Here is a 15,437-nt window from a genome sequence, read left to right as displayed (position 1 = left end):
AAAGGTGTGTGTGTGCTGTATATACTATATAGCATGATTGTTCAGTTTACTGCATTCGGGAAATGTAAGCAGATATCAGGGGAAATGCAACACAAGTTTTGACCAGGAAATTCCGTATTATTTACAATTTAGCGAAGGCTTTTTTTGCAGATATTTTATTTATATTTCAGCAACTAACAGATGACACTTGATATCCCAGGAATGTTTATGGCTAATAATAAATTCAATTCAATCAATTTAATTAAAAGCCCAGAACTTTGACACTTGCGGCAAGTCGAGTTCTTTGACCCCATTCTCCCAGTTTTAGTTTCATTCGCGTTCGCATTCCCATACCGATTTCGCTTTCTTCGGCTGGCTCCATGCCGTAATATTTATTTACGTATTTATTGAGGCCAATTGCAGCGTTTAACTCAATTTGATATGCTAATTTGCTCAACATCTCCTCGGCCTTCTATTGCCACACTTTCCATGTAAATTGCACAAGAGGCATGTTGACGTCGGGAATTGCTTGAGTTCTCACCGGCTACCAGTTTCCCCGCGATTACGACACTTTAAAGTTAGTGACCCACTATGTTTAATACGCGGCTAATAAGCAATTTCATGGGAATATCAACGAAAGTGTAATTATAACATGGTAACTCATAGAGTCAGATTTATATACCAAAGTATTTATATAGATTTTTGGTATTGAAAGTCCTATGGTTAAGCCTTATCTGAACTAAATTGCAAAAATTCTACTTTTCCTACTTTCAGATTTCCTAAGAATGAAAAAACAAACTCAGCGAGGTAACACATTCCCTATTTGGACCACTATTGGTGTAGTTATGAGAAAAATACTACCAATTTGTGGGGGGAAAAGCGATAAATCGGATTTTCAATTTCCTATAAGGGGTAACATCATCAAATTTTGCTAAAAATGTCCAAAAACCAAGATTTTTAGTTGTGAATGCAGTTTTGTTGGAAATTTAAAAACGAATCCAACGAGGTATGACACTCCACATTGGGACCAACATTGACTTAGTTATAATCATAAAACTGTCATTCTGATGGGAAAATCGGGATAAACAGAATTTCGAATTTCGATAAGGGGTAACATCAACTTTTTTTGCGAAAAATTGCTAAAATTTTACATTTTAAGCTGTGAAAACAGTTTTGTTGGAATTTCAATTACGAGTTCATTGATATATGACATTCTATACTTGGACCACTTTTGACTTTGTGGTGGGAAGATTTCTGATTATTAAAGAGCCAAAATCGGGATTATGATCTCTGACAGAAAATTCTACCTCGTTTTATCGGCTTTATACCTATAACTTAGTCAAAACAAGACGCAGAGTTAAAATGAAGACTGTTTTGTGAAGCTAACGACCACAAGAAACTTTCTCTATCATTCGTTTGATGATTTTGGGAATTTACAATTTTTTCAATTTTTTGATTTTTTTGTAAGGGGTAATCAAAAAAGGGGTCATCAAAATTTGTGAAAATTTTGAAAATTTTTACTTTTCAAGGTGGGAATCCAGTTTTGTTAGAAATCAAATTACGATCTCAACGAGGTATTACATTCCATATTCGGACCATTATTGACTTAGTTATGGGAAAAATCCTGCCCTGTTGTGAGGGGAAAATCAGGACTAACCAAATTTCGCATTTCTGATAAGGGCAACGTCATCCTAAGTTCTGACCCCAGAGTAATAACTTCTACCTTTGCCACTTATACAAGTAAAATATAAAATTGCTCATAGCCTTAGCAGCAGCAAACCCTTCATTGGCTATTAATTACTCGGGATCTATTAGCGGAATATGACCTACAAACACGAGGGGAAGTACGTGTCTCCAATAGCGTAGAGTACCACTTTACCTGTGGTGAGTCTAAACAAAAAACTTGAGTAAAGTCGATATGGCACGTGCGGGAATTCGATAAGAAAATTCGATCTAAACAGGATATGGTGAGGCACCTGTGGGACAGTCTGGAAGTAATGTTTATTTATTATTTGTAGACTCCAGTAGTAATTCCCTAAAAAGTTATAGGGACTGATATCGTTATCAAAGAACATATGAATTATGTTCAGAATTTAAATTTATGAGCTAGCAGAATGAGTAAAGAGAGAGAAAATAGGCATGCAGTCAGAAGAAAAGATAAACAAGAAGTTGATATAAATGTTTATAAGGAGAAGGAGAATAAATTAAGCGGAAAGAAGTTAATTTTATAAGAAGGAATAACCAGAATGTATCACTCATCCAAGTTGACGTACTGGAGCTTATGGAAACGAGGATTATGGCATTCCAGAGGTCAAAGACCACTAGAATCTAGGAGCCTAGGCCCCAAAGTTTGCCTGGCTCAAACACGTTTTGGGAGAGCTGGCTGGTCATAAAAAAACCAAGTTTACAAGGTGGGTACACAAAGCGAACCTTTGAAGTGTCCACAAAGCGTTGTTTGTACTTGTTTTAGGAACCAAAACCCACAAAAAAAAAACACCGAGAACCCTCCCGATAAGATAGATTTTCCATGTTTGCTTCGATTTTCCTTGTTTTATTTTCTTGTTTATTTTCGCATGAAACGAAGTTGAGTTCGGCTGGGGGGACAAACAGTAAATCATAAAAAGATCATCATGTTTTGGGTGTTTTTATTCTCGTTTAATGTAAGTATTTATAAGTATATGGAATTGAAATTGAAACTTAGCTTAGGGCTTGGCTCGTCTATCGCTTCGAGGATAAACACAAAGTTACAAACACTTTTATTTGATTTTCGATTGCTTTGTTTTTAAATATTGCTTTTGAGTCTTTCATTTTTGTTTTTCGTTTGTCTTTTCCATGTTTTTATTTTTTCTGTTTGTTTGTTTGTTCTTAACACTAAAATGTATATTTTTCTGGCGGTTTCGCTTTACAAAAATATATACGTCTATAAATATATATATATATATATATATATATTTTTGTATATATAAATTTATTTGCTCTTCTTTACTGATGAGTTCGGGTGTGTGTAAAAAAAATTGCGCTAAACTAAATAAATGCTACCAAAGATATGCAAAAAAAAAAAAGGAATTATAATTATTATTATTATTTGCTGGCGAAAATTGCTAAATTAAAATTGTAAAAATTGAAATAAAATATGTATTATTATGCTGGCGTTTTTGTCTTTACTAAGTGTAAATTATTGTGTTTTTTTTTATGTCATTTTGTTTTGTTTTTTTTTGTATTTTTCGCATAGTTTTTTTTGTTTAGATGTCTTAATCAATGATCACAACTCTTAGCATAAATATTACTCGCATGTGGCATTCATAAATATATATATATTGTTTCTTTTCGGTCCGTCTGTATATTTATGTATAAATATATGTGTAATTGCTTATTAAAAATATATATGGATGTATATAGATCTATCATATCTCAATTCGTTTGCTGCTGCTGCTGCTTCTGCTGCTGCACACAAAAATAGTTAATATGTTCTTGAAAAATGTATTTTCTCCTGTCTTTCAAATGGTTTCCAGAATGCTTATCGATGGATTGGCTGGCTGGTCAAGTCAAGTCAAGGGAAATTCATGACTTTGGCAAATTGGAAAAATTTGATTGTCTTTAAAAATGTAGAGCCAATCCATCTATAGCTTACATCTCTGGCTGGGGCTAGTATTTGTTATTATTGTTATTGTTATTGTACGTGTCTTGTTGTTGTTGCAAAACAGTAAACACAAATCGGTTATTGCTTGCGATCTTGTCTTTTTTTTTACCATGGAATTCGTTGATATGTGTTCATTAGCTCGTCATTAGCTCGAAAGGCCTCATCTACATTGTCGGCTTCCTATATCCTCCGCTCTCTGCGTTCCGCTTTCCGAATGTTGTTCTCCCCATTTTCCGACATCATCTTATCATCGTCTTAACCCAATTTCGGCTGCGTGAAACTGAAATGAAGTCACTTTATATATTAATACTTCGCGGGGTTAGGCTTTCGGGTTAATAATAAAAGAATGACTGGTGCCGCATTATATGACTTAAGATTAAGGTGAGTATCATTATGTCACAGAATTACAGTTGAAAATACAAAAGGATGAGGGCTACAGCAGATAAGATTACAGGAAACTCGATAAGGTTTCTTATACGGTATGCATATTTAACAAGTTTGTGGGTATACAACCGAAACATAGGTATTACTTAGCTTCTAAGAATTTACATGCTTTGTAGCTTAATGTAACGCTTAAAGGTATTACCTAATCATTTCAAACATTCCTAACAGCTGTTCTGAATTCATTTCCTATCAATAGCCTCAGTTTTGATCACCCAAACCCATTCGTACAGCTGTCAGACAGCAAAGACTAATCACCTGAGAATTTCCAATCGCTGAGGAAATAATAAATCATCCCATCATCGCCATTGTCTGAAACTGAAAACGTTGCATTTTCATTTCGGAAATCGGAAACGAATAAAGTCTGAGAGTTTCGATTCGATTCGAGTTTGACACTCTCGCTGGCTCTGCGCTAATTGAAAGCAATTAATGCAATTAAAAGCCTGGGAAATGAGTTGCTGACTTAACAAATTAAGTGCGTGTATAGTAAAAACATACAAAACCATACGGCTGTAGGCACAACTCAATGGAGAGCAAAAGTTTTCGCGTGTCTGCTTCTCGTTTCATTCAGCTTGGGGGCTGCTGAGTGGGTGGTGGGTGGTTTTTGGGTGTGACAGAGCCGTCCATTCATTAATTCATTGATACCTCAAATTGGCGGTCAGACAAAATGTATCTCTGTACGTAGATACAGAACAGACCGCACAGCAAGAGCATTTCCAGCGCTTATTTGTTGATTATGATCATCATCAAAAGCTGTGGAGGCCGCTTAAATTGTGTGCCAGCCATTAATTGAAACTACGGATCTACACAGGGGCCTGGATCTTGTGATCTCTGATCTTGAGGTGGGGCTATGGTTATCATGGGCGGTTTGGGGGGTTGACTTGCTATAAAAATGGATGTGAAAACGTGTGCTAATTGCAACACTTTGTCACCAATCAACGGCAACAGCATCTGTGCCCGTTTATGTATCTCATATCTCCGCATATCTCGCACCTTATCAGAAGGTGCTGTTCCCCGAGGTTCCCGCCTTCGATTAGATAAGCACCCTCGCCCGTACCCATGCCCGAAACTGTCACGTATCTGGTTGCCCAACTTCTAATTGGCATTGCATGTCCCAAGTCAAGTCCCAGCGAAAGATGTCTGCACATTGGGCAACGCAAACCAAGTCGGCCCGAGTAAAACTCAACTCCACACTGATTACGAATCGAGTCCGCCGTTCGGAGAACCGAACGTCGAGAGCTCTTTTCTTATCGCCGCCGCCTCTGTCCCCAAAAAAAAATGCCCACACCGTAAGAAATTTGGTGATGGAAATCTAAAACTACAACTACTGTACGAGTACTGCGGTATCATTCTGGTTTGTAAGTTAATCGAAGTATTAAAAAATCTATCAAAGATCTACCAATTATATGGTATTACCAGTCTTTTGTCTCTGTGTAGAGATGGCAACTTGGGTCGTCAAAGAGTCGAAATCTTGAGACTTGAGGCAATCTAAGAAAATCTGAGGCCATGGAAAACGACTAATAAATAATGAGCTTGTTAGCTCGGCAGTTCGACCATCACTGGTGATTAGGCTTGGACTATTTGGTACCCTAGAGTAATAGTTAAGGATTTGAAAACTTCTGATAAATAAAACTCTTTCGGGATTCTTAATTTTAAAAGTTATTTGCAACCTTTTACATAAGATTTACAAAAACGAAATCAGTACAGCGTGTTGTGAAAATCAAACTGAGTATTAAACGAATAAAAACCCGCCTCTTTTCAAATACCTGAAGAGATCTGTACAAAGTGGTTCTGGTGCTGAAACCACCCTCCCTCTGGAATTTTAGAGAGCATCGTGTAGAGAAATGCCAAGCCATAAGAAGACAGAAGAATCTTTTGCCCTGCTGGCAACAATCTTCAACTAACTGCTGGTCAAACTGGTTTGCCCCCTACACTCCGCCTCTCTTTCTTTTCCCTTGCCTAGTCGGCCGTGTGTATGTGTGTGTGTAAGGGGATCGAAGCTATGCTGGCTGTTGCGCATGCGCAGCTGCCGTCTCGCTTGCTCCGAAGCCGGTTACGCTTAAATGAGCGTAAGACCAGAAGAACTCTTTTCTCTCTCACACTCTGTGAGCACAGTTTCTTTTTTGTGTTGGAAAAAAACATAATTTTTTATTGTCATTAGTTAAGTCTTCTCTAAAAAAGTAGCGTCGAAAAAAAAGAAAATTAACTATCAAAAAAAAAAAGTAGTATATCGTATGTATAATCTTAAGACTTAATCGAGGTTTACATCGAGTGGAAGTGTGGCTTGGGCTAGAAGCTAACTTAAGCTAGTGTCTTGATGATGATGATGATTAAGGGGAATAGTGTTTTGGGATAGTTTGGGATGGTATTTACGAGACTTACTGGCACTCTGGCACACGGCCACGCCCACTGATTAGGCGTCGAAGGGCCGCTTATGGGCGCTATGCTCATCGCCGCCCATTTCACGGGACAAGTCCGATATCACTTCCTTGTAGATGAGTGGATCGATATTCTTGCCCAGCTGATACAGCAGGAACCAATCGCCAATGTTGCACTTGTTGGCCACCAGCTCGACCTCCTCGCTTTCGGCCAGACGGGAACGGGCGCGGAGCAGAAGATGGCGAAGTTTAGGACCCGCCACTACGGCGATTCTGTAGATCAGCGATATACCGGACAGGATGCTCAGGATGATGAACCAGAACCACAGGAACACGTAGATCTTCTCGTTGACAATGTTCAGGGGCAGCACGCACAGACCGTCGAACTTCTGAACACTGCCGGAGGGACCGTATTTGTGGAACGTACACTTGGTGACTTTCGGAAAGACCCGAGCCATGGGATCGATACGATCATCGGGCTCCATTTCGGTGAACTTGAGGACATCGCTGCCGTAGGTGCTGAACTCGCCATCGAGGAAGAAGTCCACAAAGTAGATCTGTCCAATCACATTCACGAAATTCAGGGCCTCGCACACGAAGAATCGGAAGGCGTAGAAGTTGTGGCGATTCAGGTTGCCAATGAAGTAGTCCACCAGGATCTTCTTGCGATCGTTTTTGCACTCCTCGTTCACAATGGGACTGTTGAGATCCATGACCAGCATCTTGAGACGACCGCCCTCCCAGGATTTCCACAGATAGCGTGGGACGTAGAACAGGATGGCCTGGAAGAAGAGGACGAAGCAGACCCACTGGTAGTACTTGTGGTACTTCACTTCATCCTCGCCCTCCACATGAGATCCCACTCCGGGCTGCACCACATCGCGTCCCGTAATGCCCGTTAGCCTCTCTGGCACGGTGAAAGTCGAGTAGATCCAGCAATAGGTATCCATCACGCCAAGCGGGATATCATCTACGATACAGTCGATGGGGTCACCGATATATTGGCGAGAGGTCACCAGCAGGGAGAAGGCGATCAGTATGATCACCGTGGCCTTATAGTGCATGCGAAACACATTGTTGTCGATGCACACCTGGTCGATCTTCAGCAGGCCCTTGACGGACCCAAAGACATCAAACATCTTGTCTGTTTGCTAATCTATTAACGATTTGTAGGGATTCTTTTATTTCGGAGGATACTACAACTCCTTGGCAGTATCGGTTTGGTTATATGTTTGCCTGGTTTGGTCTGGCTTTTGGGTCTGGGTTCGGTTCGGGTTCCCTCACACGTTGGCCACCATTACTCTTCAGTTTCTGTTTCAAGAATGCACACGAAAAAAAAAGATAGTAGTAACTATCGGGGAGAGCAGCGTTACGTGGGATTTGGCACTGGATCTTCGGTTTGGATCCCCCAGAGAGCTTCGTTTTTGTTCGGCTCGAGTTCGTTCGAGTTTCGCGCTCTCAACGCGACAACAAAAAGAAAACAACAACAAGAATTTCGGGGGGCGGCGGGGCGACGGTTACCCAGGTGGAAGTTTAAACGCCGTCGCAGCAGCGGCACTAAGCGCACTCTTCGGATAGAAAATTCAAACTGTTCGGCTTTCCGCTGAGCCAAGTCGCTTGGCTCCGTTAAACGCCGTCGCGCGAGAGTGCCGTAAAGAGAGAGTAACAGAGTGAGCGACGACTAGAGACAGAGAGATAGAGAGGGCTCTCTCGCTGGGGTGGATCTTGTTAAACAATAAACTTTGTTTTATTTCATTTCAATCCTCTCTGGGCTCTCTCGTTTTGGAATGACTGAATTCGATGGACCAAAAGGGTAACATTTTCAAATCCCAAATCCCGGAGAGAAGGAAAGAGAAGGAGATTAATTCAGTGATGCTACAGCACGCTATTCAAAAACCTTAATCATTTACATTAATGTTATTAGTTTTTGATTCGTTTAAAATATACGTATACGTATTCGTATTTCGTTTTTCACTTTGACACTTCACATAACAAAGTACGGTTTCATCCAACATCTGGCAGCCTTATCCGCAATTAACCCTAGATTAGTTTTATTTCGAAGGTTTTTCAAAGATAAGAACTATCATATCTGTAGAATTTTTAAATACCCTTAACCTCAATACGTTTTTTTAAATACTTATAATCTTATCATTATTAATGTACTTTTAAGACACACTTATAAAATTAAATTAAGAACCAAATTTTTATACGTTTTTTGAAAAACTGCGTTTTTATTCTCTTAAACATTCTAAGTTTCTTAAATATATTTTTGGTTTTATGATTTCCAAATTTCAATTTTCCAAACTCCATTTAAAATGTTGCATACCTTCTGGGGTTAAGCATGTTTTTTTCTCCAGCACAGCTCCAAAGATTTATGATTTAATTTTAATGTCATCTGGCAACGCCGACGCTCATGAGTCTGTCGATGCATTTAACCCCCCGATGGGACACGACCCCACCTCTCACCATGCTTTTAACTTTTAACTCGGAATCTGCCATATTGGAGCTGCGATTGCATTTGTATTTGTGTGTGGAGTGTGTGTGGCTGTGGAGGCGACAAGTTCTTGGAACCCGTTGTGTTGTTGTACTTGTGGATGCTGGAGTGGTTTTTGTTTTTCTGTTCTTTTTTGAGCACGAGATGGGAGCTGCTGCACCACCAACAAAAAGAACAAGTTAAACAAGGCACGAAGAGGTGAAGTGAAATAAAGATAGAGCGAGAGAGAGCAGCACAAAGGAAATGTATGAAACATTGAAACTCTCTGCTTTCACTGCATTTCTATACCTGCATACCCCTATATACCTAATGATTTCGAACAATTACCGGCGTGCAAGGGAATTTACCTGCGTTTCAGGTAAAGGCCAAGAATATTTAGCGCGATTTTTCATGCCCTTCTGTGGAGAGAGAAGAGCGCCCTGGAATAGGAACAAAACGAAAACGCGACTACCTGTTACACTCGTTCTTCTTCTCTCCCTCATTTCTTTCTTTTCGTTTTTCGGACAGTTCTTGAGGTTCGACATTCTTCTTTTACCTGTTATCTGTCCATAAATTCGAAGCCATAGCTCTGGAGTCCCTCGAAACTATCTCAACTGTAAATTAAACATTTCAATCCGGACACAAGCTGGCTTATCAGGGGTATATAAGTATACATATAGGAATATATAATGTCGGCCCTATATAACATACTACCTTATATTGCTCTCAAGTGCGTGTATTCGATTGTACAAACTAATTAAAACGGTCTAGATGTAGCAACACTCGGCTAGTTTCAGAAGGCTGATAAGAGATATAGTATTTGTCATGGGAACCGAAATGGTTGCCATAGGTGTTATGACATCGTAGATCTGGGTTGATATGGTCGGACATTGGGGATGTCTGAAGGTTCCACTTGGCAGACATTCAATTCAAGGTTTAATGGGTTTGGAGGTGTAAAATCCTATAAAATTATGTTAGCAAGCCGAGCCTTAAGCCATAAATTAAATAAATAGATTTATTAGAAGAGACAGCGTAATCTATCATAGCAGCCAGCTGCCAAATTGATCGTATATCCAAGATATAAACAACAATATAGCCCCAAGAAAGATGTAAATTACTTTTGCAAAAAAGAAAAAAAGACTCATAAAAACTGAACCAATGAGTCCTCTCAATCAATGATGATTAGCTACTGCCTGCCAAGCAACCTGAGAAGCGGGCAATAAAAATCAGTTATAAAACCATTAAGCCTATATGTCGGTATATGTATATCCCTAAATGAGACGACTACTGTCTGGGATATAAATAGCCATAGCCGGAGAAAACCGCAGCGAACCGAGGCGAGACCGATGTCTTAATTGCCCACTAACGCCAGTACAGAGTCCAATAAATCAGATTGGTTCCCACCCCTCTCAACATACGTCTGTATATATCTTTCAAATTTCGCATAAGCTGGCCAATTTTGACCGAAATTAAATCTTCGAACATGATAGGACAGACCAAAGGAGTAAATATTTAGAAAATTTTTGTTGGTTTTTCAGTCTGATGCTCGCAGAATCTTCCGATACTGGAGGAAATCAATGAATATTGGAGATTTCTCAGAAGAATCTTAAAAGACTATTCCAATCTTGGTTTGAAAAGATCAACAATGGTTTTCCGTGTATTCGGACTGCTATTTCCTCTCGTGGCACACGTTTAATTGTTTTAGCTTAGTCATCGTATTCAGGCGAAATCAAGCATCAACATATGTATCTGAAAATTCCCCGAAAATCGGATGCGTCACGTAAAACGATCTGGTGAAAAGAAGATACGTCTACATCAACAAGCTGCGCATGCGTTTCTCTCCCTCGATTTATTTATACGTTTTACTGCCCATGGAATAACCAAAGACTATAAATAATATTAGCGGCTCTTTCAAAGGAATGGTATCCCAAAAGAAAGACCTATCTAAACTTTTAGTTAAGGGGTTCTGATTCTGGTCAAAACAAATCACAAATGTCTCCATCACGTGCCTTAGGCGCGATGTGCTTGGAATTCTAATGCTCGTCGGAGGCAGCAGCTTTTCACTGTCAGCAGACCAGCATTTACATAAATATCGAATTGCAATCGGGTTAATTAAAGAAACTCAGAAACTTCTGTAGATGTCAAAACACTTGTCAGACAGTAATTAAGATTTGAATTCGACAAAGACTTGACCCAAAAACAATATATATTTCCATTTTAGAGGACAACAACTTTTTACTAATTGAACGGGTATTAAACTCTGCTATTTAATGATCTAGAGATTAGCGTAGATACTAACTGGTTACGGGATATATGTATATATATATTCTAAAAATGTAAACTACAGATAGAAATTAAAGGTGTGAGATTGGTAAAATTGCGTCATAAGCCTTATTGGTTATAACTTTTTTAGGCGATTTCATTTGCATTGCGCAAACAAAAAATTGTATCAAAAACACTTTCACTTTTTCAGCAGAATTTTGTTGCAACGAATGCGAATATATCAATATCTCGCAGTCTGTATTGCAGATATAGATATATATATATGTACATATATAGTATTGCTTATGGCTGGTAATTGAATCTGTAGCCGAGGGTAATACGTGTGGAGCGCCTTGCTTGAATGGTTCGAATTTCGTATTCATTGCGGTTTGTTGTATTTAAATTTCAATGCAAGATTGCCAAAGACAAAAGAACTTGTACATATAACCTATCTGTTTATATCTGTATCTGGGCTAAGCTAATAAAGCCATACGTCTGATATTCGAATATGAATCAATGAACTTTCGTCAGCAAAACAACAGCAGGTGAGCAAAGCCCCTAATCAAAGCGATTTCCATGGAAACCCTAGTAGAGGCAAATTCGAGCAGTCAACCGGCTAAAAATGTTGCAATTACTAATATAGTTGGTAGGTCTCTCTCTCACTCTGGTTACGCACGACGTCTATATGGTCTACTTCTATCTTATCCGTAGCGGCCAGTGGAGAGCTTAAGTAACAGGCACTGAACAAGAATTCCTAGGCGAGCTATTTAGGTAAGCAACAGATACTAACACTTACCAACTGATAGTACGGATCTCTGATGGCATTCCGGCCGAGCAGTTACTTAAAAAAAATGTATATACAGCGAACTTGGCTTGTTGTCTTTTTGGGGATTGACTAAAAGATAAGATTGTCGGGGCCAAAGAATGAAATATTGCGGAGGGTGAATATCCACCTGATTCACTTGCCAAGAACCTTGTCCATAGATCTTTTCAAGACTCTGGAAATAATCCACTTAAAGACGAGGCTTTATATATGTACATAACGATTTGATATTGTCTGGCACTGATCTGGGTCAATAACATCCCCAGCGATCACCCATATCAGGCTGTAAATATGCTTACTTATCCAAAGTCTGTCCCATCCATCAGAATAGACAACTTTGAATCAGTATTGGGTGCGATAGCGGCAAGCTCTAAGACCCAGTGCGTTCCAGATTCTAGAAATCGACTGGGCAGAAGCTCTGTTTGCTCCAGGGAATTCCCTATGAAATATATATCATTGAAGTGCTCCTTATTGATCGCTGTATATAATCTAATTCTACTGTTAACACGAAACACATTACTCGGTTGCTCTCGGTTATTCCGAAGAAACTTTTCTGCTGATATCCTGTAGCTCTTGAGTCATAGATATTTTCTTTCTCTGATTCATTTCTCTTATGATTGTTTATTTTGATCACGCACAACTTCGTTCTTGGATCTTTAATTTAGATTGCCCGGGGATTACTCACCCACAGACCTGTCTAAAATCTCTTGGCCTTGCTCAGCCAGATCGCTAGCTTAACGATAAGGTAAGCCCTACGAAAACCCCCAATATTTTCCATATTTCTTTCACTCTCTCTGTTACTCTTTCTCGATCTAGGGAGAACCCTAGAGAACCCTAGGGGTTTGACATATTCGGTTCTCCATGAAGCCACGAACCGAGTGCATGCCGAAGTTCTCAAGTGGGCGAAAACTGAAAAGTAGCCGAAAAACTTGGATGGTTTTTTGGGTTTCAAGAGAGTTTGTGCAGTGGGAAAAATTAATAGTTAATGGTGGAAACTGCAAAAACACCACCTCTATAAACCATATGTATATTACGAGTAAAAACTTTGAAGAATATATCGGTTTGGCCAAATCCCTAGTAGTAAGGTCTAAAGTATCATGAAAACTTTCTCAGTGCAGGCCACTGCCGTAGGTTCTCATATTTCCCTTACTCTTTTCTTGGACAACTCTGAATTAAACTCAATTAAATTGCTGATTCGGCATTTTGGTGCGTTTCTACCCGACGACACTATCTTATCGGGTCTGGACGGCTCTCCTGGCCAAAAAGAGCGGTCGATAAGGCGCCAGAAAGCCCTCTCCAAAGTACGGAAAAATGATGATCGGAGCACGGAGACCCGGAGCAGAGTCTCGAGTTCCGAGCCTTGCAGTTACGAGGAGCTAGCCGCGGCAAGCGGATCGCACAAATCCATCCGACTCTAGACTCCAGCCCCCTTGTAATCGCCACATAGCCAAAACCATCGTAACCATCGTAAGAAAGCCAAACGATCGTGATATCGGAACGGGGCCAGAAGCAAACCCATAACCGTAGATAACGGAGGCGCTACAATGCTGAATACCTTCAGTTCAGTGAGGCAGTACCTCAAGTTTGATCTCACTCGGGTGGTCATCGATAACATAGTGTTCAAGCTGCACTATCGATGGACCTTCGTGATGCTCCTGGTGGCCACGCTGCTGATTACGTCGCGTCAGTATATCGGTGAGCACATCCAGTGTCTATCCGATGCCGTCATTGCCCCGGTCATCAACACCTTCTGCTTCTTCACGCCCACCTTCACAGTGGTAAGTTCATGGGGTCACCATGGGGTCAAAGGGCATCAGTAGGGGTCACGAAAGGAAGAACTTGGCCTAACTATAGGGTACTCCCCTCATTTAGGTACGTGATCAAAACCACACCACCTACAGACCGGGAGGTGAGCCGCCGGGAATAGGACATTATGATCCTGAAAAGGACCAGATCAAGCGGCATGCCTACTACCAGTGGGTGCCCTTCGTCCTGTTCTTCCAGGCGCTCTGCTTCTACGTGCCCCACTTCCTCTGGAAGAAATGGGAGGGCGGCAGGATCAAGGCCCTGGTCTTCGGACTCAAAATGGTGGGTCTAACCAGGTACCTGAAGAACGACAGTCTGCGGATCGGCAAGCTGAACATTCCCTCCATGGCCGAGGCCGAGGAGCGCGTCAAGGATATTCGTAGGACAATGATAGACAGGATGCGGTTGAACCAGTCGTGGGGTGCCCACTTGGTCTTCGCAGAGGTGCTCAATCTGGTGAACCTGCTGCTGCAGATTACGTGGACAAATAGGTTTTTGGGCGGACAGTTCCTAACCCTGGGACCGAAGGCTCTTAAGAATCGGTGGTCCGACGAGATGAGCATTCTGGACTTGGTCTTCCCCAAGGTGACCAAGTGCAAGTTCCACAAATTTGGTGACTCGGGCTCCATTCAGGTTCACGATACCCTCTGTGTGATGGCACTGAACATCATGAACGAGAAGATTTATACCATCTTGTGGTTCTGGTACTCCTTCCTTTTGGTTGTTACCGTTCTGGGACTGGTTTGGAGAATCTTCACCCTGTGCTTCTACAGAAAGTAGGTGTTTTTCTTATCTTAACCCCTTTTCTTAACCCCTTTCTAACCCACCAACAAACAGCGTCACCTTCACCCGCTGGTCCCTGTACTGGGCAAAGCCTGGCCAACTGGACGAGAAGGAACTATCGGCTGTGATCGACAAGTGCAACTTCTCCAACTGGATGTTCCTGTTCTTCCTGCGCTCCAATCTCTCGGAGTTCCTATTCAAGAAGGTCATCTATCACCTGGCCAGCGAGTTCCCCAATCCTGATCACGACAACGACATCAACGCCTATCGAGAGGCACCGTCAACGCCCTCAAAGTCCCGGTATCCGGACATCAATAGTCTGGATACGGTGGATGCCCCCCTTTTACACCTCCGACATCCTGCCACGCCCCCGGCGGGTGGTGCCACGGCCCCCAACGACTACCAAGGGCCAACGACTTCGGAGCTAGCCAAGCTACCTGTTTAATTTATGCATTTCAATTAACGCTAGGCAATTAATTATTTGAGCTTTGTCTTGTTTACACCTGTTTTTTTTTTATATGATCATTTCATTTTAAATATATTTTTATTTTTAAGAGATTTGGCTTTGTTTTGTTTCGGCTTTCGGCTCCCAGCAACAGGTTTTTGGGGCACATAAAAAACCAAACAAAAAAAACACTCAAAATGGCCGACAGCAAAACAGTAATTTGGTGTTTGGTATTTTTTAAAAAATGAATAAAAAAAACACAAAACCAAAACCGACCAGACACCTTTGTTAAGGCGTGGGGCGTGGGCGTGGCCGACAGTTTGTGTCGAGTGGCGACTGCGGTTGGGTGACCCAGTTAGAGCGATCCGCTGCGGTTTCGAAAGTGTTTGTTTCCAAGCTGTCAGGCC

General features: G+C 41.0%; 2 protein-coding genes across 2 annotated transcripts; one reads left to right on the top strand and one right to left on the bottom strand.

Moving 5' to 3' along the window:
• Positions 1 to 3,120: 3,120 nt before the first annotated feature.
• LOC108103700 (innexin inx2) lies at positions 3,121 to 8,021 on the bottom strand. The gene is made up of 2 exons (XM_017209296.2): positions 6,443 to 8,021; positions 3,121 to 3,899 (listed from the first exon to the last, which is right to left on the bottom strand). Exon 1 carries the CDS (start codon positions 7,575 to 7,577, stop codon positions 6,474 to 6,476), a length of 1,104 nt encoding a protein of 367 aa, XP_017064785.1. The 5' UTR covers positions 7,578 to 8,021; the 3' UTR covers positions 3,121 to 3,899; positions 6,443 to 6,473.
• A 5,333-nt stretch (positions 8,022 to 13,354) lies between these two features.
• Positions 13,355 to 15,143, top strand: LOC108103659 (innexin inx7). The gene is made up of 3 exons (XM_017209215.2): positions 13,355 to 13,774; positions 13,869 to 14,578; positions 14,640 to 15,143. The coding sequence occupies exons 1-3, from the start codon at positions 13,541 to 13,543 to the stop codon at positions 15,028 to 15,030; spliced, it is 1,335 nt and encodes a 444-aa protein (XP_017064704.1). The 5' UTR covers positions 13,355 to 13,540; the 3' UTR covers positions 15,031 to 15,143.
• Positions 15,144 to 15,437: the final 294 nt, after the last annotated feature.

Source organism: Drosophila eugracilis, unplaced genomic scaffold (genome assembly GCF_018153835.1).
Source record: "Drosophila eugracilis isolate 14026-0451.02 unplaced genomic scaffold, ASM1815383v1 contig_2167, whole genome shotgun sequence".
Lineage (NCBI taxonomy): Eukaryota > Metazoa > Arthropoda > Insecta > Diptera > Drosophilidae > Drosophila > Drosophila eugracilis.
This window is presented reverse-complemented; position numbering and strand designations above follow the sequence as displayed.